Raw genomic sequence first — 26,562 nt, forward strand, 5'->3', positions numbered from 1 at the left:
AGCTGGTTGGAAACAGTCCCTGTCCACATGGGGCTCACAGTCTTAATCACAGAGAAGCTGCGTGGCTCAGTGGAAAGAGCACGGGCTTGGGAGTCAGAGGTCATGGGTTCTAATCCCGGCTCCGCCACTTGTCAGATGTGACTTTGGGCAAGTCACTTCACTTCTCTGGGCCTCAGTTCCCTCATCTGGAAAATGGGGATTAAGACTGTGCACCCCACGTGGGACAACAGGATCATCCTGTATCCACCCCAGCGCTTAGAACAGTACCCCGCACGTAGTAAGCGCTTAACAAATGCCATTATTATTCTTTTTCCAGCACTTAGAACAGTGCTTTGCACATAGGAAGTGCTTAATATATGCCATCATTATTATTAATCCCTGTTTTACAGAAGAGGTAACAGGCCCAGAGAAGTGAAGTGATTCCCCAAGGTCACACAGCAGACAAGTGGCAGAGCTGAGGTTAGAACCTATGATTTTCTGACTCCTAGGCCATGCTGCCTTCCCTATTTTAGAATTTCAAGAACGGACAGGCTCAGGTGGAAGCCAGCCCTCACTAAGGAATCATAATTTAGAATATCAAGCAAAAATGTAAAAACTTCCAGTCAGCTCTAGGGCTGGAAGGAAACCCCCGTACAGTCATAAAAACTTTCAGCATCCCCTGCCTGCTTTGCACTTTGAGTTTCTTGTACAAAATAATTTTTTTCATTCATTCAATCTATTTATTAAGTGCTTACTATGTGCAGAGCACTGCAATAATAATAATGATGGTTTTTGTTAAGCGCTTACTGTGTGCCGAGCACTGTTCTAAGCACTAGGTTAGATACAAGGTTATCAGATTGTCCCACGTGGGGCTCACAGTCTTAATCCCCATTTTACAGATGAGGGAACTGAGGCACAGAGAAGTGAAATGACTTCCCCAAAGTCACACAGCTGACAAGTGGCGGAGCTGGGATTGGAACCCATGACCTCTGACTGCCGAGCCCGGGCTCTTGCCACTAAACCACGCACTTCATCATCATCATCCTCATCAATCGTATTTATTGAGCGCTTACTGTGTGCAGAGCACTGTACTAAGCGCTTGGGAAGTACAAATTGGCAACACATAGAGACAGTCCCTACCCAACAGTGGGCTCACAGTCTAAAAGGGGGAGACAGAGAACAAAACCAAACATACCAACAAAATAAAATAAATAGGATAGATATGTACAAGTAAAATAAATAAATAAATAAATAGAGTAATAAATATGTACAACCATATATACGTATATACAGGAAAATACACTTGGGAAAATACAGTACAACAATAAAGAATGTCAATACCTGCCCACAAAGGGCTCACAGTCTAGGGAGGGGGAGACAGATACCAGTACGCATAAACAGAAAAGAGTTGAATTGGTTGAATTTTTCTTTTACAGGGGCCCCACTGAGGCTTTTGTGGGTGCTATAGAAATTATAGTTGGTGCTAGTTAGGATGTTAGCTCCTCTAGGAAGCCTTCCTTGACTGAGCCCTCCTCTCCTCTTCTCCCACTCCCTTCTGCGCTTCTCATACTTGCTCCTTCATTCATCCTCCCTCCCTTCCCCACAGCACATATGTGTATCTGTATATATCTGTAATTTATTGATATATATTAATGTCCATCTCCCCCTCTAGACTGTGAGCTTGTTGCGGGAAGGCAATGTGTCCGATGTTCTAATGTACTCTCCCAAGGACTTGGTACAAGTGCTTTGCACAAAGTAAGCACTCAATAAGTACGATTGAGTGAATGAATTAATTCATTCACCAACGATTCAGTTTTTTAGCAAGGGATTGTGTTTTAAAGTAGTTTGCAAAGGTCCGCTTTGCCTTCATAAGCAGATGTGAATGATCTTGTAGTACATCTTCATGGCTTTTTTCCAAATCCAAAGTAAATATCCACAAGAATTTCTTAAGCTTAAATTGCATCCAGGGAACGAGAAAAGTCAAGGAGAGCTGAAGAAATGCCAGTGTGTTGCCAAAGGATACCCAGTAGGTTGCCTCAATCCTGCAGGTTTACATTAGACTAATAAAAACTAAAGGTCACTTGGGAAAGAGTTGGGCCCGAGGTGGAATTCTGCAGGATTGTGGGATTCCGGCTGGGATCAGGGGGAGCATGAGGCTGTTGTTATGCGTGTATGCAAGCATACATGGCAACTGGAGCTCTGGGGCAAGGACTATGAACTGGAAGCCCCACACATGCCCAGTGTTTCCAATTTGGACATCCTAACCCTTCTACACCACTTTCTTTGGGTGGAGCACCGGCTTGGGAGTCAGAGGTCATGGATTCTAATCCCGGCCCCGCCACTTATAAACTATGTGACTTTGGGCAAGCCACTTAACTTCTCTGTGCCTAAGTAACCTCATCTGGAAAATGGGGCTTAGGACTGTGAGCCCCATGTGGGACAACCAGATTACCTTATATCTCCCCCAGCGCTTAGAACAATGCTTGGCACATAGTAAGCACTTAACAAATACCATAATTATTATTAATACTTAGGAGAGTTCACTAGAACAGAGTTGGTGGACACATTACCACATTCCCGCCTTGAGGGAGACAGATGTTAAAATAAGTTGTGTAATAAGTGTGCTGTAGGGCAGAGGGTGAGGCGACTATCTAGCGCTTAAAGGGTACAGACCCAAGTCTACAGTCCTCTTGGAGGAGATATGATTTTAAAAGGGCTTTGAGGGTGGAGAGAGTGGTGGTCTGTCGTATTTGAAAGAGGAGGGAATTCCAGTTCAGAGGGAGGACGTAGGTAGAGGATCAATGATGAGATGGAGGAGATCGAGGTACAGTGAGTAAATTGGCTTTAGAGGAGCAAAATGGGTTGTAGTAGGAGATGAGTGAGGTAAAGAAGGAGGGGGTGAGCTGAGTTCTTTAATCAGACGGTTGTAAGGAGGGTCTGATGTGGAGGTGGGTGGGTAATCACTGGAGGCTCTTAAGGAGTAGGTAGTTGTGGATTGAACAATTTCTTTTGAAAATTGATCTGGGCATCAGAGTGAAGTATGGACTGGAGTGTGGAGAGACGGGGGCAGGGAGGTCAGCCGGGAGGCTGATGCACTAGTCATTCATTCATTCATCCAATCATATTTATTGAGCGCTTACTGTGTGCAGAGCACTGTACTAAGAGCTGGGGAAGTGCAGTTTGGCAACAGAGACAATCCCTACCCAACCACGGCCTCACAGTCTAGAAAGGGGAGACTGACAGCAAAACAAAACAAGTAGACAGGTGGGATATGAAAAAGTGCGTGAGATCAGTGAAATAGCAGTTTAGATGGAGAGGAAAGGATGGATTTTTAGCCACGTTGGGAAAGTAGAACCGACAAGGATTTGGTGACAGACTGAATATGTGAATTGAGTGAGAGATGAGTTGAAGGTGATGCCAAGCTTACAGTTTGAGAGACAGGGAGGATAGTGGCGTTCAATTGGTGGTATTTATCGAGCACTTACCATGTGCAGGGAGCACTGAACTGAATGCTTGGGAGAGTGCAACGGAGTTGCTAATTATTAGAACGGTAGACCATTCCCTTCTCAGGGGGAGGACAGAGTTCGGATGGGAAGATAAGGAGTTCTGTTTTGGACACGTTAAGCTTGAGATGACAGGAGGACATCCAAGTAGAGATGTCTTGAAGGCAAGAGAAGATGTGAGACTGCAGAGAAGGAGAGAGAGCAGGGCTGAAGAGGTAGATTTGGGAATCATCTGCCTAGTGATGGTTGTTAAAGCCATGGGAGCCATTAGGTTCTCTGAGGAAGTGAGTGTAAATGGAGAATGAGAGGGGACCTTCAACTGAGCCTAGAGGTACTCCCACAGTTAGAGGTTGGGGCCCAGAGGAGGAGCCCACGAAAAAGACTGGCAAGGAATGGCCAGAGAGATAGGAGGAGAAGCAGGAGAGGAGGTGTCGGTGAAGCCAAGATTAGATAATGTTTGCAGGAGTAAGGGGCGGTCCACAGTATCAAAGGCAGCTGAGAGGTCGAGGAGGATTAGGATGGAGTAGAGACCTTGGGATTTGACGGGACTGTCTCTATATGTTGCCAACTTGTACTTCCCAAGCGCTTAGTACAGTGCTCTGCACACAGTAAGTGCTCAATAAATACGATTGAATGAATGAATGAAGGAGAAGGTCTTCGATGACTTTAGAGAGGGCAGTTTCCTTGGAGCGAATGGGGAGGAAGCCCAATTGGAGCCGTCAAGGGAACGAACGGAAGGAGAAGAAGCGAAGGCAGTGGTGAGGGATGGGAGTAGGTAACTCACTCAAGGAATTAGGAGACGAGTGTGCTGTGGGGCTAAGGGAGGGTTTTTTTAGGATAGGTGAGGCATAAGCAAGTTTGAAAACGGGGGGGAAGAACTTATTGGAAAGTAAACAGCTGAAGTTGGCGGTTGGGGAGGGAAGAAGGTAGGGGCAAAGCGTTTTGATACAAAGTGAAAGGATGGAATCTGAGATGTGAGAGAAGGTGGGAGATCTCCTCTTGAGATAGAAACAGTAGGTGTAAATCCAGAGTCTGGGTCCAAATCCAAGAGGAAGCATGAACACCGCCCAAGTTCTAGTTCTTTTTTAAGTCCGGGGGGAATGAGGGGAACTTTTTGGTTAAGGGAGGAAGTTTTCATTCTTTCAGAGTTGAGGGATGGTAGTTCTATGCCCATTTCTGGTATTGATCCTATTTAATAATTGCGGTATATGTTAAGCACTTAACTGTGGGCCAGGCATTGTACTAAGTGCTGAGGTGGATGTGAGCAAATTGGGTTGGACACAGTCCCTGTCCCATGTGGAGCTCACTGTCTCCACCCCGTTTTTATAGATGAGGGAATGGAGACCCAGAGAAATGAAGTGATTTGCCCGAAGTCATACAGGAGACAAGTGGTGGAGGCAGGATTAGAACCCATGATTGGCTCCATAGAGCAGCCTGCACTGGCAATATTTTATTGAGCACCCTCTGGGTGCAGAGCTCTGTAACAAGCACTGGGGGAACATAAGAAAGAGTAGATGTCCTCCTTGCTCTGGAGGAGCTTACAATATTTTGGGGATGACAAACTCCCATAAAATAGACTAAATATGAACAGTAAAGGAAGTGGTTAATTAAATAAATAGACCCCCTCATTGAGAAAGACACACATGATAATATTCACCCCACATCCAGTGCCATATGCACATACGCAACCGTATCTTCCGACACTGAGACAGATGGAAACGGCTGAGCAGTGGCAGAACGTTCTTTAATTCTACTGTTGCATTCTGTCCAAAATGCATAATGAAAGCACGTACTATTGTAAAACCCGAGTATACGGAAGTAGGCAAGCATACGAGTGCTGAAACAAAGGAGGGGTGGGTATGGCTAAGGTTGTAAACTCTACTGTTAAGTAGTGCTAAATAAGTACTAATGCATGATTGATTTGGTGCTTGGAAGTTTAACTGGACCTCAGGGAAGAGATCACTTTTTTTTTTTAGCAAGTTTGCGGGAAGACATGAATGCAGTTTGGTAAAGCTGAAGGGTGAGTGCAAGGGACAGACAAGGGAAGAGTATGGCCAATCGATAGGAAGGAGAGTGGTGAACAGTGGGGACTTTCTAGGGAAGGGTGGAGAACAGCCCGTTGTTGGGTAGGGACTGTATATGTTGCCAACTTGTACTTCCCAAGAGCTTAGTACAGTGCTCTGCACACAGTAAGCACTCAGTAAATACAATTGAATGAATAAACAGGAGTCAAGAGGGTAGCAGTTAGTCAACTATATTTATTGAGAGCTTACTGTGTGCACTGTATGTGCTTAGAGTTGTTGTTGTCGTTGTCATATGCTATTGAGTATTGTCCGACCCATAGCAACACATCTCCGCCAGAACACCCTACTTCCATCTGCAGTCACTCTGGTAGTGTATCCATAGAGTTTTCTTGGTAAAAATACGGAAGCCGTTTACCATTGCCTCGTTCCGCACAGTAAATGAGTCTCTGCACTTGCCTCTCTCTAATGCCGCTGCTTCCCAGCACAGGTGAGTTTTGACTTGTTGCCTTCCACCCACTAGCCACTATCCAAGCTAGGAATGGAATGGGTATGCCTCTGCTTGACTCTCCCTCCTGTAGTCAAGACTGGTAGAGTACTGGAAACTCACCAGGGGTGACCCTGAGAGGGTCTTAGAAGAGTAGTAAGCGCTTAGTACAGTGCTCTTAGTACAAAGTAAGGGCTCAATAAATACGATTGATAGTAATAATAATAATAATTATGGTTCATGTTAAGCACTTACTCTGTGCCAAGCACTGTTCTAAATGCTAGGGTAGATACAAGTTAATCAAGTTAGCCACAGTCCCTGTCCCACATGGGTCTCACACTCTTAATCCCCATTTTACAAAGGGTGAGGCCCAGAGAAGTGAAATGACTTGCCCAAGGTCACCCAGCAGACAAATGGCAGAGAACCCAGGTCCTTCTGATCCCCAGGCCCGTGCTCTGTCGACTAAGCCACGCTGCTTCTATATAACAGTAAACAGACACATTCCCTACCCACAGTGAGCCTAGAGCCTAGAGGAGGAGAAAGACATTAATATGAATAAATAAATTACAGATATGTATGTAAGTGCTGTGGGGCTGAGAAGGGGGGTGAATAAAGGGAGTGAATCAGGATGACACAGAAGAGAGTAGGAGAAGAGGAAAGGAGGGCATAGTCAGGGAAGGCCTCTTGGAGGAGGAGTAGCAGAAGAAAAGCCTTTGGTTAGAGGGAGGTTTTTATTTTTAATGGCATTTGTACCATGGGGTAGATTCAAGCTAATCTGATTGGACACAGTCCATGTCCCACATGGCGCTCAGAGTCTTAATCCCCATTTTTACAGATGAGGTAACGGAGGGACAGAGAAGTGAAGTGACTTGCCCAAGGTCACACGGCAGACAAGTGGCGGAGCTGGAATTAGATCCCAGCTCTCTCTGACTTGCACGCCCAAGCTCTATTCACCATCATACTGCTTCTCCCTTGATGTTAATGGAGAAAAACATTCGTTTAGTGGGAGAAACAGTGGAGAATGACGGAAAAGTTTTGAGGAGGAGGAGAGTGATATGCTCCAATCATTAATTTAGAAAGACGTTTTGTGTAGCTGTAGGTAAGCTAAGCTAAAGGAGATAGAGGTGGGAGACAGGGAAACCAGCATGGAGTCTGTTACAGCAGTCCATTTGGGAAGTGATGAGGATTTGTGTAAGTGTAGTTGGAAGGATGGAGAGGAAGGGGTGAATCTGGGGAAACTTGGAGACGAACTGACAAGATTTAAGAGTGAGATTACATGTAGGAGGTGAGTGTGGGAGGTAAATGAGAGAGAGGAGGCAAAGATGACATCAAGGTTCACGTCTGTGGGACCGGGAAGATTGCGGTATTAACATTTGTGATCCAACAGGAAGAGAAAAGGGTTAGGTGAGCGCATAGTGTGTTCAGTACTGGAGGTCAGTTTGTATTTGTTCCCACAGAAAATTGTTCAGGCAGAAAATATCAATAGGGTCAAAGAGGTTACTAGAAAGAAATTTCAAGATGTAAAGGGAAAGTGTTAGGGGTGCTAAATGGTACATCCCTAAACATTAAGGAGAGAAGCCAAAAGGGACAGTCATCTCACAGTTCCTTCAGACATTCTTTGGGAATAAATGGGACTAAATACTGAATGTCTATTCCAGGAGTCTTGTGAGGATCTTAAGTACTTTGAGAAGAGAAAGCTAAGCAACAATTTCCTCCTGAGTGACAGATGGTTTGGGGGTCTCCGCATGCAGGAAAACAGCCATTTGTGAAAAATTATTTTGTTTCTTGTTTGGATTTTGTAAACAGAGGCTGTAACTGCTAATTGGATTTAAGTGCAATGTGAGTGTACCAAATTGATTCACAGAGAGTCTCAGAGGCGGGTGCCAATTTTCAACGTTCAACCTGAACGTTCAGGAAACAAGAATGATAATCAGGAAAAGCTCATTATTCTGGTGTTGGGTTCAAAAGTGATAGAGCACAGAGCCATTTGCAATTTCCGGAGAATAATATCCTTTACCAGTTGCAGAAGGGGGAGAATCTAGTGTCCCAGTTCCAATAATGGAGAACATCTGCTCCCAGTGGGCAGGGAACAAGTCGCTTGTTTGTTTCATATTTCCCAAGCTCATACTACCGAACACGGCACTTGGGATGCCCTCAAGTAATACAAGTACTACTACTGAATCCTCAGTAACCTGCCTCCCTGAGACATCAATCAGTCATGTTTATTGAGTACTAACTGAGTGCAGTGCACTGTACTAAGCACTTGGGAGAGTATGATAGAACAGGGTTATAATAATGGCATCTATTAAGCGCTTACTATGTGCAAAGCACTGTTCTAAGCGCTGGGGAGGTTACAAGGTGATCAGGTTGTCCCACGGGGATTCACAGTCTTTATCCCCATTTTACAGAAGAGGTCACTGAGGCACAGAGAATAATAATAATGATGATGGCATTTAAGCACTTACTATGTGCAAAGCACTGTTCTAAGCTCTGGGGAGGTTACAAGGTGATCAGGTTGTCCCACGTGGGGCTCACAGTCTTAGTCCCCATTTTACAGATGAGGTCACTGAGGCACAGAGAAAGAAGTGCCCAATGTCACACAGCAGACAAGTGGCAGAGCCGGGATAGTGGAATGTTTTCTTGCATATGTTAGATTTTGGGAAGAGAGCTTTTTGAAGTCGTTATAAGCCTAGAGGAAAGTAGGTAGGGTAAGAATTTGTAGGCTTATACCCCAAGCCCTATCCCGTTGTGAGCACCTGATTTTTAAAGCTGGATTACCCAGTAAATTCATCCCTACTGTGGCACCTGTTGGTTTATCTAAACCAGATTGGCTACCAGTTAACCCAAACACTTATCTGCCTTGATTATCAGCCTCCTTGCTGACCTCCCTACTTCCTGTCTCTCCCAACTCCAGAGCACACTTCACTCTGCTGCCCACATCATTTTTCTTTAAAAACATTCAGTCCACATTTCCCCACTCCTCAAGAACTTCCAGTGATTGCCCATCCACTTCCACATGAAACAGAAACTCCTTACCATAGGCCTTTCCCCTGCCCACCATACTTTGCTGCTTTCCTGCTACAACCCTGCCCGCAGACTTCTCTCCTCTAAGACCAATTTACTCACTGTACCTCCAACTTGTCTCTCTCACCGATCTTAACCGATCTGAGCCCCTTCCTTCCTCTCCCCCTCGTCCCCCTCTCCATCCCCTCCATCTTACCTCCTTCCCTTCCCCACAGCACCTGTATATTTGTATATATGTTTGTACATATTTATTACTCTATTTATTAATTTATCTTGTACATATCTATTCTATTTATTTTATTTTGTTAGTATGCTTGGTTTTGTTCTCTGTCTCCCCCTTCTAGACTGTGAGCCCGCTGTTGGGTAGGGGCTGTCTCTATGTGTTGCCGACTTGTACTTGCCAAGCGCTTAGTACAGTGCTCTGCACACAGTAAGCGCTCAATAAATACAATTGATTTTTTTAAAATGGCATTTATTAAGCACTTACTATGTGCAAAGCACTGTTCTAAGCGCTCTGGATTTTACAAGGTGATCAGGTTGTCCCATGGGGGGCCCACAGTCTTAATCCCCATTTTACAGATGAGGTAACTGAGGCACAAGAGAAGTTAAGTGACTTGCCCAAAGTCACACAGCTGACAATTGGCGGAGCCGGAATTTGAACCCATGATCTCTGACTACAAAGCCCGTGCTCTTTCCACTAAGCCACGCTGCTTGATTGATTGATTGATTAACAGCCGATCACTCTCACAACCTTCTGACTCCTGGGCCCGTGCTCTATCCGCTGTGTCACGCTGCTCCCCAACAATCTCTCCCAGACATTGAATACCATGCTCTTTACACAGGAAGCACTCAATAAATAAATCGATTTATTATAACTAAGTAAATGTTTTGTTTTGTTGTCCGTCTCCCCCTTCTAGACCAGAGCCTGTTGTTGGGTATGGATTGTCTCTATCTGTTGCCGAATTGTACTTTCCAAGCGCTCAGTACAGTGCTCTGCGCACAGTAAGCGCTCCGTAAATGCGATTGAGTGAATGAACGAATGAAATACGATGGGTTGGTTCATTAATCTCTCCCTCCTTGGCAGTTGCTTGCCATGACGGGCCAGTAGGTGGTCTTCAAATCGTTGCTTGTTACTCTTTGCACTTAGAAGGAACAGTGCTTTGCACATAGTAAGCGCCTAATAAATGCCATCATTATTATTATTACTATTACAGTTGACAGTACACATAACTTCCAGTTTTGAAGGTGGGGCTACCTGCCGCTTCCTCTGGGGAAGCATCACAGTGGAGCACAGACTTGGCAGTCGGTAGACCCAAATGTCAGTCCCACCTCTGCCCCTCACCTGCTGGGTGACCTAGAGCAAGGCACTTCATCCCTCTAGCTCTCCGTTTCCTTATATAAAATTGGGACAATAGTATCTGTCTCTCTACTTACATGGTAGAGTCCTCTAGACTGTAAGCTCGCTGTGGGCAGGGAATACGTCTGTTTATTGTTCTAGAGAAGCAGCGTGGCTCAGTGGAAAGAACCCGGGCTTTGGAGTCAGAGATCAGGGGCTCGAATCCCGGCTCCACCACATGTCTGCCGTGTGACCTTGGACAAGTCACTTAACTTCTCTGGGCCTCAGTTACCTCATCTGTAAAATGGGAATTAAGACTGGGAGCCCCCCGTGGGACAACCTGATCCCCTTGTAACCTCCCCAGTGCTTAGAACAGTGCTTTGCACATAGTAAGCGCTTAATAAATGCCGTCATCATCATCATCATCATCATTATTGTTCTATTTTCCCAATCGCTTAGTACAGTGCTCTGCACACAGTAAGCAGTCAATAAATACAATTAACTGACAAGAGAGTTGTGGGTTTTATGGCATTTGTTAATAATAATAATAATAATAATAATAATAATAATAATAATATTTAGATTGTGACTGTGAGCCCACTGTCTTTTAGACTGTGAGCCCACTGTTGGGTAGGGACTGTCTCTATGTGTTGCCAATTTGTACTTCCCAAGCGCTTAGTACAGTGCTCTGCACATAGTAAGTGCTCAATAAATACGATTGATTGATTGATTGATTGATTAATAATAATGATGGCATTTGTTAGGTGCTTACTATGTGCAAAGCACTGTTCTAAGCGCTGGGGGGGATGCAAGGTGATCAGGTTATCCCACGTGGGGCTCACAGTCTTCATCCCCATTTTACCGATGATGTAACTGAGGCTCAGAGAAGTTAAATGACTTGCCCGAGGTCACACAGCAGACATGTGGCAGGGTCAGGATTAGAACCCACGACCTCTGACTCCCAAGCCCGGGCTCTTTCCACTGAGCCACGCTGCTTCTCTAGGTACTACACACTGTACTAATCGCTGGGGTAGGTACAAGCTAATCAGTTTGGACACAGTCCATATCCCACCTGGGGCTCCCAGTCTTAATCCCCATTTATCATATGAGGTAACTGAGGCACAGAGAAGTGAGTGCTCTGCACACAGTGAGCGCTCAATAAATACGATTGATGATGATGATGATGATGAAGTGACAAGTTCATACAGCAGTTAATCAGTCAGTCATATTTATTGAGCGTGTGCTATGTGCAGAGGACTGAACTTAATATAACACAACAGAATAAGCAGGCATGTTCCTGGCCCATGATGAGCCTACAGTCTAGAGGGAGTGACAGACATTAATATAACTAAAATAATGTATAACAGATCATTTGAAGATATGTACAAAAGTGCTGTGGGGTTGAGATAAGTGACAGATCTTAGAGAAGCAGCGTGGCTCAGTGGCAAGAACATGGGATTTGGAGTCAGAGGTCGTGGGTTCAAATGCCGGCTCCGCCACTTGTCAGCTGTGTGACTTTGGGCAAGCGTTATCTGTAAAATGAGGATGAAGACTGTGAGCCCCCCGTGGGACAACCTGATAACCCTGTAACCTCCCCAGCACTTAGAACAGTGCTTGGCACCTAGTAAATGCTATTATTATTATTATTATTATTATCTGGGATTAGAACCCAGGTCATTCTGACTCCCAGAACCGTGCTCTATGCTGTAGGCCAAGCTGCTTTTCATGGTAAAATGAGATAATAGTTTTGAAGGAGCCTTGAAAAGTTCAAGCGCCATACAAATTTAAGGTATTATTATGTACTTCATTGATTTTTTTTTTCTCTCATTTTTTCTTAGGGTCCAGGAAGGGTTTAAGACTTACCAAATCAAGCTCGTCAGAGTGTCAGTGCTAAGTGGCGGACCCTAGCAAGGTGTACCGAGGCCGCGGGGCCCGGATAGTTTCGCCGAGATGGCAAAGACTCAGCCAGCGGTTACTTAGGTTGTCTTTCGATAGGTAAATTACACCCAGAATAGAGTGAAGAATTAGGGCAGGATGAAGGGGTCAGGTATCGTCTATCTCAAAGGCAAGTCGGGGCTTGCCTTCCTGACTCTCGGCAGCTAGTGTGTATGGCATGGGCTTTCAATCACAGAAAATCGGACTTCTGCCAGGTTCGACATTTGGAGAAAATAAAGTTATAGTCTCACCCCTTCCACCTCTCTCTTCAGCCTCCCCACCCTCTTCTCAGCTTCAGGCTCATTTACATAAGGATGTAACGTGAAAAAAGGGCAACGGAAGAAACTTTGCCAAATATTTCCATTTGAGCCCGCTTCCCTAAATAAATATTTGGCTCCTAGGAGGCAAATACTGCAGAAGTTAATCCGTGTCTGCCCGGGCTGCCAGCTTGTAAACACAAATTTTTTTGCTTCCTCGTGTCTCTGAAATATGGGCCTTCCCCATTGGGTTGATCGGTGGGGCAGGCAAGCTGGAGCGTGGCCTTATGTGCTCTTGGTAGCCTGGAAATGGCCTAAACTGGAGAAGAAAGCTCCTTCGCTTATAGAGAAGCAGCGTGGCTCAGTGGAAAGAGCATGGGCTTTGGAGTCAGAGGTCATGGGTTCAAATCGCGGCTCCGCCAGTTGTCAGCTATGTGACTTCGGGCAAGTTGCTTAGCTTCTCTGTGCCTCAGTTACCTTATCTGTAAAATGGGGATAAAGACTGTGAGCCCCCCGTGGGACAACCAGATCACCTTGTAACCTCCTCAGTGCTTAGAACAGTGTTTTGCACATAGTAAGCGCTTAATAAATGCCATTATTATCATTATTATTATTATTATTATTTCTGCAGTGAGTGGGAACGGCACGAGGAAAGCGTAGAAGCCATCAGGATGAAAGATGAGAGCGGCAGGGAGATTTTCAGGCAGTTTGGAACTGCCAGAGAAATCACAGAAGTGACACACAACGAAAAGGCGGGCAGAAAAATGAGGGTTAAAAGGCAGCAGAAAATTGCTAAGCCATTTCATGCTGCTAAGGGAATTAAGTGCCCACTCCATTGCTCTTCCTTTGTATTCATTCATTCATTCATTAAGCGCTTACTCTGTGCAGAGCACTGTACTAAGTGCTTGGAAAGTACAATTCGGTCTCCTCGCAAGGGGGGCTGGATTTGTAAGGACATCTGTAAATGTTTTGGGGACTGAGTTAAGAAGATGCCTACCTTTTCGTCCCCAGCCATCGACCCCGATCTTGAGAGATTATTAGCTGTATAAATGGCATCTATCGAGTACCGAACTATTTGCCGTAGATTTCGGTGTTCGAGTGTTTAAAGGCTGGCCGTCGCCAGGAGCCTTACGTTCTCTTGCTTTTTCGTCCCGCAGAACTCAGGCTGAAATGGCTCACACCTGTCGTGGAACGATCAACTTGTCAACAGCTCATATTGACACCGAGGATGCCTGTAACATTGTGCTTTCCAGCGGGGGAAGGACATACCATCTAAAGGCAGGCACCGAAGTGGAGAGGCAGCGATGGGTCACTGCTTTGGAGCTGGCCAAGGCCAAAGCAGTCCGCATGATGACCAACCAGTCAGGTAGAGTTCTTTTTGGCAGACCGGTACCGCGATTGGGGATCGATAAAATGTCTTCTGCAAGGCTCCCCAAGGGAAAGTGGGGAGGGAAGCGGATGGGTGAAGTCCCACTGGCTTATGAATTGGGCGGGGAGTGGCGGAGGGGATCACAGCTTTTTAATGTCCCTGTCAGAGAGACTGACAGTGACAAAGATCTGTGTGTGTGTGTGGTGTATGTGTTGTGTGTGCGCCTATACCTATTGAATGCCTGATATCTGCTCTACGGCACCTAGATCATTCAGCAATGAGACTTTCTCTCTTTCTTTTTTTAAGGCAATCGGGAATTGCAGTCAGTGCTCACAGGAGGTACTTGCATGGGGCTCTCATGAATAGCAGAGATATTTATAGAGGGAGGGGAATATGCATGCCTTTCTAATAAAGAATTTGGGTTGGTCAGCATGGGTAGATAACTGCATTTCCACAGACTTTTTAGATAACACTGAAAGTGATATTTGCACAAAGGCAGCGTCTTATAAAGTCCAGAACTACCTGTCTGTAACTCACCTTGGGCATTCTCTTCGTAGCGTTCTAAAGTTTCTAATCGAGTAGGGAGGAGCTGAGAGCGGCGGTTGAGTATCAGCATCGGCTTAGGCAGTTTGTCATTTAGCTTTCGCCTCTGGCTCTTCAGTAATAGGGACCGTTGTCATCGCTAGTTACTATGAGTGGATTTTGAAATCCATGTCCCTGAACAACGGACAGGAGATGCACAGAGATGCTGCCAAAAGTTGATGGTTAGAAAATCACCCCAGAACTAGCCCTGAATGTTGGCGAGGTATGGGAGAGGATTCAACCTGCCCCATTTAGAAATTTCATCTTGGTAATTATGCTTTGTGAAATTCTAAGGTGCCTGAGGCTGTTTCCTGAAGCAGGTGTGCATGTTCATCACAGAAAGGGAGGGAGAATCCTGACAGCTGGGAGCTGAAGTTAGCAGTGTCAATGAGGATCCTTTACATTAGCAGAGTGCTTTTTCTGGTTCCAAATCAAATTTCTAGCAGGGGTCCAGGAATACCGTGGCCTAGAACTAACCACTTTCCAAGATCAAATTAATTTGGTGTCAATTTAGTGAGTTCTTTCCTTTTTTTTTCTTTGCCAATGGGCTGTCCAAATATTTTCATCTAAAAAAAAATTCTCCCATTCCCCTGTACTAAAAACTTATCATTCATACTCACTTTTCCAGTTCTTACAGGGCTATTCCCTTCTGATCTTGAAAAAGCACCCTGCACCTATCATATATCATTATATCAAGGGGAAGATACAGATAATATAAGAAGAAATAATAACTATTTTCCTATTTCCTAGTACCTATTTTCCTCGCTGAATAAAGCCTTGCCCCTTTTTGACTTAAGGAAATACCACTTAAGGGTAGCAGTTACAGATATGCATTTTACTGATAAAGAAAGATATTAAGGGCACCCGTGGGCCATTTTTAGGGTTTTTACTTTGGTTTAGAAAAAAAAGGCGTGAATCAGAACTGCTTCAGCTTCATTCATTCATTCAATTGTATTTATTGAGCACTTACTGTGTGCAGAGCACTGTAGTAAGCGCTTGGGAAGTACAAGTTGGCAACATATAGAGACAGTCCCTACCCAACAACGGGCTCACAGTCTAGAAGGGGGAGACAGACAACAAAACAAAACATGTGGACAGGTGGAGAGTTCTTCAGCTGCTCCGAGTAGAAGAAATCTTGACCAGGATTATACAAAGGGCCGGAGAGTTGTCTGGAGTTTCTGGTTATCTTTTCCTTTGTGCCATTAGGCAATGGTCAGTGGAGGAGACATGGTTTTAAATGGAAGGTAATTTAATGAAAAGCCAGAGACATTGCAGTTATCTGATTATCCTTTTCCCTTAAATTGGGAATTCATCTGTAATTATCTAGCCTCTTTTAGATAAGTAAAGGATGAGAAGTCCTGGGCCCCATCGGTTCTCTGTAGGGTTGTTGTTTGAACTGTTCTCAAAAAAGTGCCTTGGCTTCCAAAATTTAAGAAATATCATAAAAGCCAAGAATGCATTTCTTAAATCTTTTTTTCATTAGTCACCGAAAAAGGAACTTGATGTAAAATGCGAAAGAACTGCCTAACCACACCAGATGTTCAGATTTCCCCATCGACTTGGACAGATTTTAATTCTAGTAGGATTCTGGAAGTGTCCAAGTGCACGTGTGATTACTGGGGCAGGTGGGATGCACTGACCCCATTTCCCACCTGTAAATTTTCGATCCCGTGACAACTGTCGCTTCCTGCTGGAAGGGATTTCTGCTTCCTTTTTCCATTTTGAAACTGGGTGGCATTTTCCTGCCTTTGCTTCTTAGAGTAAGAGCATCTATTCTTATGGGTGAGAGAAAGGAGAATTCCCCATGCAATGTCCCACAGAGCTTCTCACCAGTGGCTAGTTCTAGTTCTGATCTTTCACCTCTCACTCTTTGGGTCTCTGGTGAACCGAGGGTCTCCAGGTTTGAGTTTCCCGGAGACCCTCTTTGGGGAGAAGCCAGGCTATTTTTCCTCCTCTGTAACAATTCTTTGAGCAGCCTTGGCCAATGGAGGAAGCAATCCAAGAGGAAGGCACAAGCTAGTCACCTATGCTCTCTGTCTGGGGGCCACTCTGATGGGAACATTTTACACTGGGCGACCTGTAGAGCTGCTGCTGGGCTGGGAGGGATCAAGAGGAGAGAGGAGGGAAGTGAAAAGATCCTGGAAGAAAATGCAGGCAGGCATCCCTTTTCCTGCACTTTGTTGGATTGTTTTTAGGAGCAACATTGCTCTGCCTTCTGCATGTATCGGAAATGCACGGCAGGTTCGGTTTAGTGAAAAAAGGGGGCGGCCTGTCTTGTGAGAGAGGGGCAGGCCGCTTCTGATACAGTTAGCTCCTCTTTTATGGAGATGATCGAAGAGGCTCTTTGTAATTACTCACGCTGAACAAATAGAGCTCTGTTCACACCACTCGCCTGCTGCGTTTTCAGCAGCCTGGGATCCACAGAGAGGGGTATCGTGCCCTAGAGGGAACCACCCACTTGCTGACTGGCTGGCGGCTAAGGCCACTTAATCCGCTTGATATTCCTGGCAACAGAGACTTCCCCTTTAGCTGCCCTTTAACCCCAGGGGAGGAGCGAGGGTGTTTTGAAAAACAAAAATAAAAATGGAGAAAAAACATGACTCCCCTTCTGCATTCTGCATGCATGTTGGCACTTGATGCAACTTGATGAAAAGCCAATTGGCTGGAGGAGAGAATCTACAGGAACTCAAAACAGGGCCTTTTTAGGACTTGGGAGAGTACTGTAGATGTGTGCGAAGGAGAAATTTGGGGGCTTGGGTTTGTTGGGAGTTGTCAGAAGCGGATGTGTGAGCTGCTTTCTTTCTCATGTAATTCACCTTCTTACATTTTTAGGACCCGATCCTATTCCACGTACTCACCTGGGATTCTCTTTAGAGATGAGCGCTTGCTTGTAGGTAAAGGTTCAGCATGATGCCTGCTTTGTCCTTTACTTCTCGGGGAGATGTTTGAACATTGAGCAATGCCTTTCCCCCTTTGCCGTATCGTTCCCTCAGAGACTTTGGGTCGAATCACTTGCATGGGGTGGAGGAGTGAGGTTTCCCATCCCGACACCGTCTGACCGCTCTAGGCCTTCCCTAGTGAGGTGAGGCTGCCAACTTCAACTCTCTGGCTGATGAAAACTGTGAGTTTTTTTCTAGTGAAATCGGTTTTCCGCTTTTAAATCTCCGCGGCCAGGCTCACCCTTTGGAGTCGCGTGGGATTTCTAGGTTGGAGAGTCGGCACGCTCGGGATTGGCTTCATACGGTGGCAAGTGAGGCAGCAGAACCTCAGGGTGCATGATCGGGGAGGACGGCAGGAAGCAGCAGCGGGGTGGTTGTGGGGTGGCGGTGGCTAAAAATGAAAGGCCCATCAACGGTGGTGCCTGAGAGAACGGGGACCCGGGAGGGGAACATGACAGTTCTAGGACGAGGGAGACAGGTCAGGGGCCCTCCAGAGAAACACTCTCGGTTCAGGGATTCCCCCACCTTCTGTATGACATCACTACAATCCTCTTCCTGCGCATCATCATCATCATCATCAATCGTATTTATTGAGCGCTTACTGTGTGCACAGAACTGTACTAAGCGTTTGGGAAGTACAAGTTGGCAACATATAGAGACAGTCCTTACCCAACAGTGGGCTCACAGTCTAAACATGCAGTGTATTGTAAGGGGTCACGCGGTGAGGGACGGGGAGGGAAATTTTTCTCTGCCTCAGGGAGGCTGAACGTCTGAAGCCGGCCCTGATTAAGAGGGCAAATACAGGTGGCTGTTTAACCCATTCTGAAAAAATGAAGTCAGTCTCCTAACTTCATCACTGATATCATCAGTATTATTTATGTTAAATCCTGCATTTGAGTAAGCTCCTTATTTCTTCACGACCACATTGTTGGTTCCATTAACATCTGACATGCTCTGAAAATATTTCCTCGGCCATTTCGGTCACTGCCTGCCCCTCAGAGCAGCTACAGAGCAGTGCCATTTAAGGTGAAGAGTGAGGCCCAAACAGGTGGTTTTTGCAAAGTTCAGTGGGCTTAGAGAGAAAGGATGAAAGTAATTATCGAGGGCAGCTTGCTTAGGGGAGTGCCTGACTCTAGCCCCTCCAGAGACTACCGCGGGTCTCCCATTACCTGAAGTAGCGTGGCCTAATGGTTAGACCACCAGCCTGGGAGTCAGAAGGACCTGAGTTCAATTCCTGGACCCGCCACTTGTCTGCTGTGTACCCTTGGGGAAGTCAGTTCACTTCTCTGGGCCTCAGTTCCCTCCTCTGTAAAATGGAGATTAAGATTGTGAGCCCTCTGTGGGACCGGTACTGCGTCCAACCTGATTATTTTGTATCTATCCCTGTGCTTAGTATAGTGCCTGGCACATAGTAAGCGCTTAACAAATACCACGATTATAATTACTGCCTTAGAGGTTCACTCTGAATTTCCTCTCGAATTCCATCCTTTACTGGAGAGGTGGAGTTCATGTTCCACCAGCCCCATCACTCTCATACTTGTCCATGTTGACACCTGTTCTGATCAGGTGATTTTCTCCTCAGAAAACCTATGGCTTAGTTTCCTCCTGGAGTCACTCCGCACCATGCTGGGTAGGGGTGATAGAGCTTGCCATTATTCCCACCTCCTGGTCCCCAAAGCCTGGCCTCAACAAGGACCGAGCGCTTAGTACAGTGCTCTGCACACAGTAAGCGCTCAATAAATACAATTGATTGATTGTTGGGTAGGTACTGTCTCTATATGTTGCCAACTTGGACTTCCCAAGTGCTTAGTACAGTGCTCTGCACACAGTAAGCGCTCAATAAATACGATTGATTGATTAATATGTTTCGTTCTCTGTCTCCCCCTTCTAGACTGTATATATGTATATATGTTTGTACATATTTATTACTCTATTTATTTTACTTGTACATGTCTATTCTATTTATTTTGTTTTCTTAATATGTTTGGTTTTGTTCTCTGTCTCCCCCTTCTAGACTGTGAGCGCACTGTTGGGTAGGGACCGTCTCTATATGTTGCCAACTTGGACTTCCCAAGCGCTTAATACAGTGCTCTGCACACAGTAAGTGCTCAATAAATACGATTGATTGATTGATTGACCGTCTCTATATGTTGCCAACTTGGACTTCCCAAACGCTTAGTACATTGCTCTGCACACATAAGCGCTCAATAAATGCGATTGATTGATTGATTGATTGACCAGCTCAACAAGGATCCTCCAGGGGTATCCAGCGAGAGTCCTGAGCTTGAAGAGAGGGTCTGCACGAGTTTGGCAGCACCTGTTGGGGTGACTACCGATACGTGCCTCAGCTCCAGCTGGGTCCCTATCAGGTCTCCTCCAACAGCCTTCCATTTTCATTTCTCTCCTTCCCAGCCAAAGCACGGCCCAGCCTGAAGGCCAATTTAGTTGTGCCCCTCTCCACAGAGGAGGGTGTCACCGGTGAAATTTCTCTCAAGTACTAGATTGTTTTTCCTTTCTCCTCCGATAGTGTTCTTGCCTTTCGTATTAGATTTTCCCAGCCCAGAATCTGTTTCTGTAAATGAAGGCATTGTTTGTGTGATTAACAGAAGCTCTTGGTGAGTGGTGGTTTGGATGCCCTCAATCCTCGCTGCTAAAATTGAAAAATGTATTTTGAAGCATCATGTCCCGCCTTTATCTCGACTTCATCACTTTGCATACTCCCTTTCAGCTCAGGCAGATGTTCATGGCTGAGTGTCCCTTGCATCTGTTCCTTTGGTCTTATCTAAAACCTCATTGCTGAACAGAGAAGAGCAGTGAGAAGCTGCATGGTCTAGTGGAAAGAGCACAGCCAGGGAGCAGGGGACCTGGGTTCTAATCTGAGCTCTGCCACTTGCCTCCTTGTGTAACTATGGGCAAATCTCTTGATGTCCCTGTGCCTCAATTTCCTCATCAGAAAAATGGGGATTCAATACCCGTTGCTCCCCCTGTGTAGACCGTGAGGTCCATGTGGGATGGGGACAGTATCCGAGCTGATCGTCTTGTATCTACTCCAGCATTTAGCATAATTCTTGGCACGTAGCACTTGACAACCACCATTATTATTATTATTATTATTATTATTATTATTATTATTATTATTATTATGAACAGCAACCATCTCTTCCAGTCTAGCTTCCTGTGGGAGTTACACCCGCTCCATTCATTCATTCAATCGTATTTATTGAGCATTTACTGTGTGCAGAGCACTATACTGAGTGCTTGGAGTCAGTGAATGAATGAATAGTATTTATTAAGCACTTATCATGTGCAGAGTAACGTACTGAGTGCTTGGGAGAGTAAAGTAGGCGTTATCTCGGCCCTCAAGAAGTTCACAGTCAAGCTGGGGAGACAGGGAGATAAGGGCTTAGACTGTATGAACTCAAGTACAGGATGACATAGGAGGGAGGGAAAGTAGGGTGGAGCGGTGAGAGATTGGTCAGGAAAGGCTTTCTGGAAGAGATGAGATTATAGAAGAGGCTTGAGGATCAAAAGAGGGGAGATCTGTCCAATGTGAAAGGAAAAGGAGGACTAGGCAGGAGAGAGGGTGTAACCAAGGGGTTAGAGCAAGAGAGAAGTGGGTGAGGCACAGGCTGGTGTTTGAACAGTGAAGTGTGTGGGCTGGGTTGTAGTAAGAGAGGGGCAAGGATAAGTGGGAGGGAGAGAATCGATTGAGTTCCTTGAAGTCAAAGGTGAGGAGTTTCTGCTCCCTGTCAAGATACCACTGGAGATTTTTTGAGGAGTGGGGATTCATGTGCCGAACAATTTTTTAAGGCAGGGAATGTGACTGTTATCGTCGTATTGTATTCTCCCAGTCGCTTAGCCCAACGGTCTGCACACAGTTAAGCGCTCAATAAATATGATTGATTTAAATGATCCGGGCAGTGAAGTATGAACCAGAGAGACTGGAGGCAAGGAGGTCAGCGAGGTGGCTGAGGCAGTAATCAAGATGGGATATGACACGTGTTTGGTCCAATGAGGTAGCAGTGTGGAGGAAGAAGAACGGGAGGATCCTGGAGCTGTTGTGAAGGTAGAACTGACAGGCTTTGGTGACTGACTGAATATATGGATGGTCACCCCAAGCCAGTGGCCTTTCTTTCTTCTCAACCACTCTTACCGAAGTGGGAGTGGCTGATCATTTCTCCCATTTTTTGAATAATCTGTTTTCTAAGTTTTGAAGGATTTAAATATGACGTATTTAACCATTTCTCCATTCTTTCACTGCCTCGATTCCTCCAAAACCACTTTGCTGCTGTTTGGGGGCTATGCCACTGCTCTTCTTCCCCTGCTGGGTGTTTCCGGTCTCATTGCATTGCAGTCATTAGATCCCGGATAGTCCCCAATATGAGCTTTTGAGTTATCATTGTAATTACCCCATTCCAGAGGGCGGCACCCAGAATAGCTCCAGCCAAGTGACTTGTGCACCAAGCAGGCCAAGTCCGAGGCCCTGGCACTTCTTCTCGGTCACGGTTAGCCCATCCCCGACAGTTTTGGGGGATTTGAAGTGGGCAGGGCGATTCATAAATCATCCCACCAGCAGATGGGATCCCGGAGATGCAGAATGATTACTGTGGGGCAGGTGAATGAGTCGGAGTATTTACAAGAAGGAGACGACAATAATAGTAATCGTGGTATTTGTTAAAGCACTCGTTATGGGCCAGGCACTGTACTAAGTGCTGGGGTAGATACAAGGTAACTGGGTTGGACACAGTCCCTGTCTCACATAGGGCTCACAGTCTTCATCCCCATTTGACAGATGAGATGACTGAGGCCCGGAGAAGTGAAGTGACTTGCCCAAGGCCACACAGCAGACAAGTGGTGGAGCTGGGATTAGAAGCCAGATTCTTCGGTCTTCCACGCCCATGCACTGTCCACTAGGCTACTCTCCAGATTCAGTCCTGAATGCAAGAGTAATGTAGTCAGGAGGGAAATGTCACCTGCTCCTTGAGAAATGTTAACTGGTCATGGTGTAATGCATCTCTGGTAAAGAATCATGTGGTTGTGTTACAGATAAATTCATAAGCATTTGGTTGCCTTTAAATAGGAGAATGCGTGGGATGAGTGTGTCTTGAGGGGACGGTAGTAGCATAGGTTCACTTTGCCTCCTCCAGATATTCAAATATTTTTTTTATTTGGTTTTTTGCCAAAAATACATTTTCGAGGTGACAAGTTTGGAGTGGGTGGTTAGGTTTGACGGTTTGGCTGATGAGTTGGGCAGACCAGTACGTAGCACAGAGCTTGCATATGCACGGTGGGTAAGGAGAAGAGGGATGGGGGAAGGAAGTTATCTTTCTGGGGCCTGGGAAGTTCTCTGAATGAACTTTTATGCCTGAATTATTTTTTCCCCCAACCCCACCCGCCCGCCTGTTATCCCTGTTGACGGCAGCTAGTTCTCATCTCCCCCGGAAGAAAGATCAGACAAGAGTGCAGTTAATAAAAGAAGGCTAAGCACGACTCTCCCTGTCTGTCCGTGATGATTTTCCCTCTAGTCTTGGACAGATTTTGTGTGAGTGTTGTCCTACCTGTGCCTTCTTCTGGGGAAGAAGAGCAGCTTAACTCCATTCACTCTCCCTAAATTTCGTTCAAAAATAAACTCTAGGACAACCCATTTGCTTGTTGCCTCAGGTGATGCTGCCCAGCTAGCATGGGCCAGTTTGAAGTCGACTGTTATGGGAGTTGGGAAGAAATATTTTCATTGTTCCAGCCAGGCCTTCTGGGAGCCGTTGTGGTGGCCGTAGGGATTGTGGACACCCAGCTTGTTTGGGTTGAATTCAAGCCAGCATTGGGTTTATTTAAAGCAAATGAAGGAGTTTCACAGTGTAGCACAGAACCACAGTTTCCATTGTTTAACATGAAATACGACATGACTGTACAATCATTGGGGGGAAGACAGACAACAAAACAAGTAGACAGGCATCAATAGCATCAATATAAATAAATAGAATTATAGATATAGGCAAGATGTCACAAGTAGGGGCATCGCTTCCCAACTGGACCCTGAGAACCGTCATACTTTTCTCTGCATTTACCCACCGGGGAGCCACTTTAGCTGTGATCCTCAGTCATCCTCAGGGCTTCCCTGTCTTAACCCCTGGACCCCATGAACCATCATCCGCTTCGCTTGCTTAATCCACAGGGGAGCCATTTTAGCTGTGATTCTCTGTCATCCCCGAAGGTTCCCTGGCCTAATCAATCAATCGATCAGCGATATTTAGTGAGTGCTTACCGGGTACTCTGTACTAAGAGCTTGAGAAAGTACAGCAGTGTGGCTCAATGGAAAGAGCATGGGATTTGGAGTCAGAGGTCATGGATTCAAATCCCAGCTCCACCACTTGTCAGCTGTGTGACTTTGGCCAAGTCACTTAACTTCTCTGTGCCTCAGTTACCTCACCTGTAAAATGGAGATTAAGACTGTGAGCCCCCCTGTGGGACAACCTGATCACCTTGTAACCTCCCCATTACTTAGAACAGTGCTTTGCACATAGTAAGCACTTTCTTGTACTTCCCAAGCGCTTAGTACAGTGCTCTGCAAACAGTAAGTTCTCAATAAATACGATTGATTGATTGATTGATTAATAAATGCCATTCATTCATTCAGTCATATTTATTGAGCAATTACTGTGTGCAGAGCACTGTACTAAGCTCTTGGGAAATACAAATCGGCAACATATAGAGACGGTCCCTACCCAACAACGGGCTCACAGTCTAGAAGGGGGAGACAGACAAGAAGACAAAACATGTAGCCATTCTCATCATCATCATAATAGAGTGGGTGGAAACATGCCGGTTCACTTTCGTCCAGTGTCCTAGAATCTGTTTGTCGTGCTGCTCACCAAAACCTACTCATATCTGGAATGCCAGGCTAGGGCGAGGTATCAAACCCAGGACCAAACTCAGGCAAAGTCCAGGCACAGCTGGAATCAAGAACCTTTCTTCCCAAGAGTGGTTGTGGGAAAAAACAAATGTTTACAGGAGCCCCTGAGCGTTTTGTTATCAGTCAATAAAAAAATAAATTATTGGGCAGTTACTCTGTGCAGAGCACTGTCTAGGCTTTTGGGAGAGTGCAGTGGGAACAAACAATCCAATGAGGAGAGACAGACACTAAAACAACAGGATGGGAGAGGCAGTAGAGAATCAATCGGGCATATTTGAGTGCCTACTGTGTGCAGATCACTGTACTGCTTGGGAGACTCTGTTGTTGTCTTATGCTGTCGGGTCGTGTCCAACCCATATTCACTGTCATATTTATTGAGCGCTTACTGTGTGCAGAGTGACACCATGGACACATCTCTCCCAGAACGCCCCACTTCCATCTGCAGTTGTTCTGGTAGTGTATCCATTGAGTTTTCTTGGAAATACAGAAGTGGTTTACCATTGCCTCCTTCCACGCAGTAAACAAGTCTCTTCCCTCTACTCTCTTCCTGGCCGCTGCTGCCCAACACAGGAGTTTTGACTTGTAGCAGATTGCCTTCCAATCAATCAATCAATCAATCGTATTTATTGAGGGCTTACTGTGTGCAGAGCACTGTACTAAGCGCTTGGGAAGTACAAGTTGGCAACACATAGAGACAGTCCCTACCCAACAGTGGGCTCACAGTCCAAAAGGGAGAGACAGAGAACAAAACCAAACATACTAACAAAATAAAATAAATAGAATAGATCTGTACAAGTAAAATAAATAAATGGAGTAATAAATATGTACAAACATATATACATATATACAGGTGCTGTGGGGAAGGGAAGGAGGTAAGATGGGGGGATGGAGGGGACACGAGGGGGAGAGGCCTCCTGGAGGGGGAGAGGCCTCCTGGAGGAGGTGAGCTCTCAGTAGGGCCTTGAAGGGAGGAAGAGAGCTAGCTTGGCGGATGGGCAGAGGGAGGGCATTCCCGGCCAGGGAGAGGACGTGAGCCGGGGGTCGATGGCGGGACAGGTGAGAACGAGGTACGGTGAGGAGATTAGCGGCAGAGGAGTGGAGGGTGCGGGCTGGGCTGGAGAAGGAGAGAAGGGAGGTGAGGTAGGAGGGGGCCAGGTGATGGACAGCCTTGAAGCCCAGGGTGAGGAGTTTCTGCCTGATGCACAGATTGATTGGTAGCCACTGGAGATTTTTGAGGAGGGGAGTGATATGCCCAGAGCGTTTCTGGACAAAGACATTCCGGGCAGCGGCGTGAACTATGGATTGAAGTGGGGAGAGACACGAGGATGGGAGATCAGAGAGAAGGCTGATACAGTAGTCCAGACAGGATAGGATGAGAGCTTGAACGAGCAGGGTAGCGGTTTGGATGGAGAGGAAAGGGCAGATCTTGGCAATGTTGCGGAGCTGAGACCGGCAGGTTTTAGTGATGGCTTGGATGTGAGGGGTGAACTAGAGAGCGGAGTCGAGGATGACACCAAGGCTGCGGGCTTGAGATGGGAAGGATGGTAGTGCCGTCAACAGAGATGGGAAAGTCAGGGAGAGGGCAGGGTTTGGGAGGGAAGACAAGGAGTTCAGTCTTGGACACGTTGAGCCCATGTTGAGCCCAGTAGCCCAAGCTAGGAATGGAATGGGTACGCCTCTGCTTGGCTCCCCGTCCTGCAGTTGAGTCTATTACTCTATTTATTTATTACTCTATTTACTTGTACATGTTTATTCTATTTATTTTATTCTGTTAATATGTTCTCTGTCTCCCCCTTCTAGACTGTGAGCCCACTGTTGGGTAGGGACTGTCTCTATATGTTGCCAACTTGTACTTCCCAAGCGCTTAGTACAGTGCTCTGCACACAGTAAGCACTCAATAAATGCAATTGAATGAGTGAATGAATGAATGGAAACTCTCCAGGTGCGACCCTGAGAGGGGTGGGAGACTTTAAAGACCTATAAATAAGTGCTACAGGGCAGGGGTGAGTTCCCAAGTGTTCTCACCACAGCTGTAAGCTCCTTGTAGGCAGGGAACATGTCTTCCAACTCTGTTATATTGTACTCTTCCAAGCACTTAGTACAGCGCTCTGCACACAGTTCGTGCTCAATAAATATGATTTATTGATTGATAGGAGAGATTAACCAGGGAAGGCCTCCCGGAGAGTGTGATTTCAGAAGCTTTGAAGATGAGAACAGTGG

General features: G+C 45.9%; 1 protein-coding gene across 4 annotated transcripts in view; it reads left to right on the forward strand.

Annotated features, from left to right (window-relative positions):
* Positions 1–26,562, forward strand: part of OSBP2 (oxysterol binding protein 2) — a 319,886-nt gene that overhangs the window by 70,609 nt on the left and 222,715 nt on the right. For 2 of the 4 annotated variants that reach the window (XM_038762589.1, XM_038762590.1), the window contains exons 2-3: positions 13,700–13,908; positions 14,218–14,250. In XM_038762589.1, the coding sequence (XP_038618517.1) occupies positions 13,700–13,908; positions 14,218–14,250 (242 nt within the window). The remainder of the gene's footprint in view (positions 1–13,699; positions 13,909–14,217; positions 14,251–26,562) is intronic. The other 2 variants (XM_038762597.1, XM_038762591.1) reach the window with 1 other exon arrangement.

This window comes from Tachyglossus aculeatus, chromosome 21 (genome assembly GCF_015852505.1).
Source record: "Tachyglossus aculeatus isolate mTacAcu1 chromosome 21, mTacAcu1.pri, whole genome shotgun sequence".
NCBI classification, from domain to species: domain Eukaryota; kingdom Metazoa; phylum Chordata; class Mammalia; order Monotremata; family Tachyglossidae; genus Tachyglossus; species Tachyglossus aculeatus.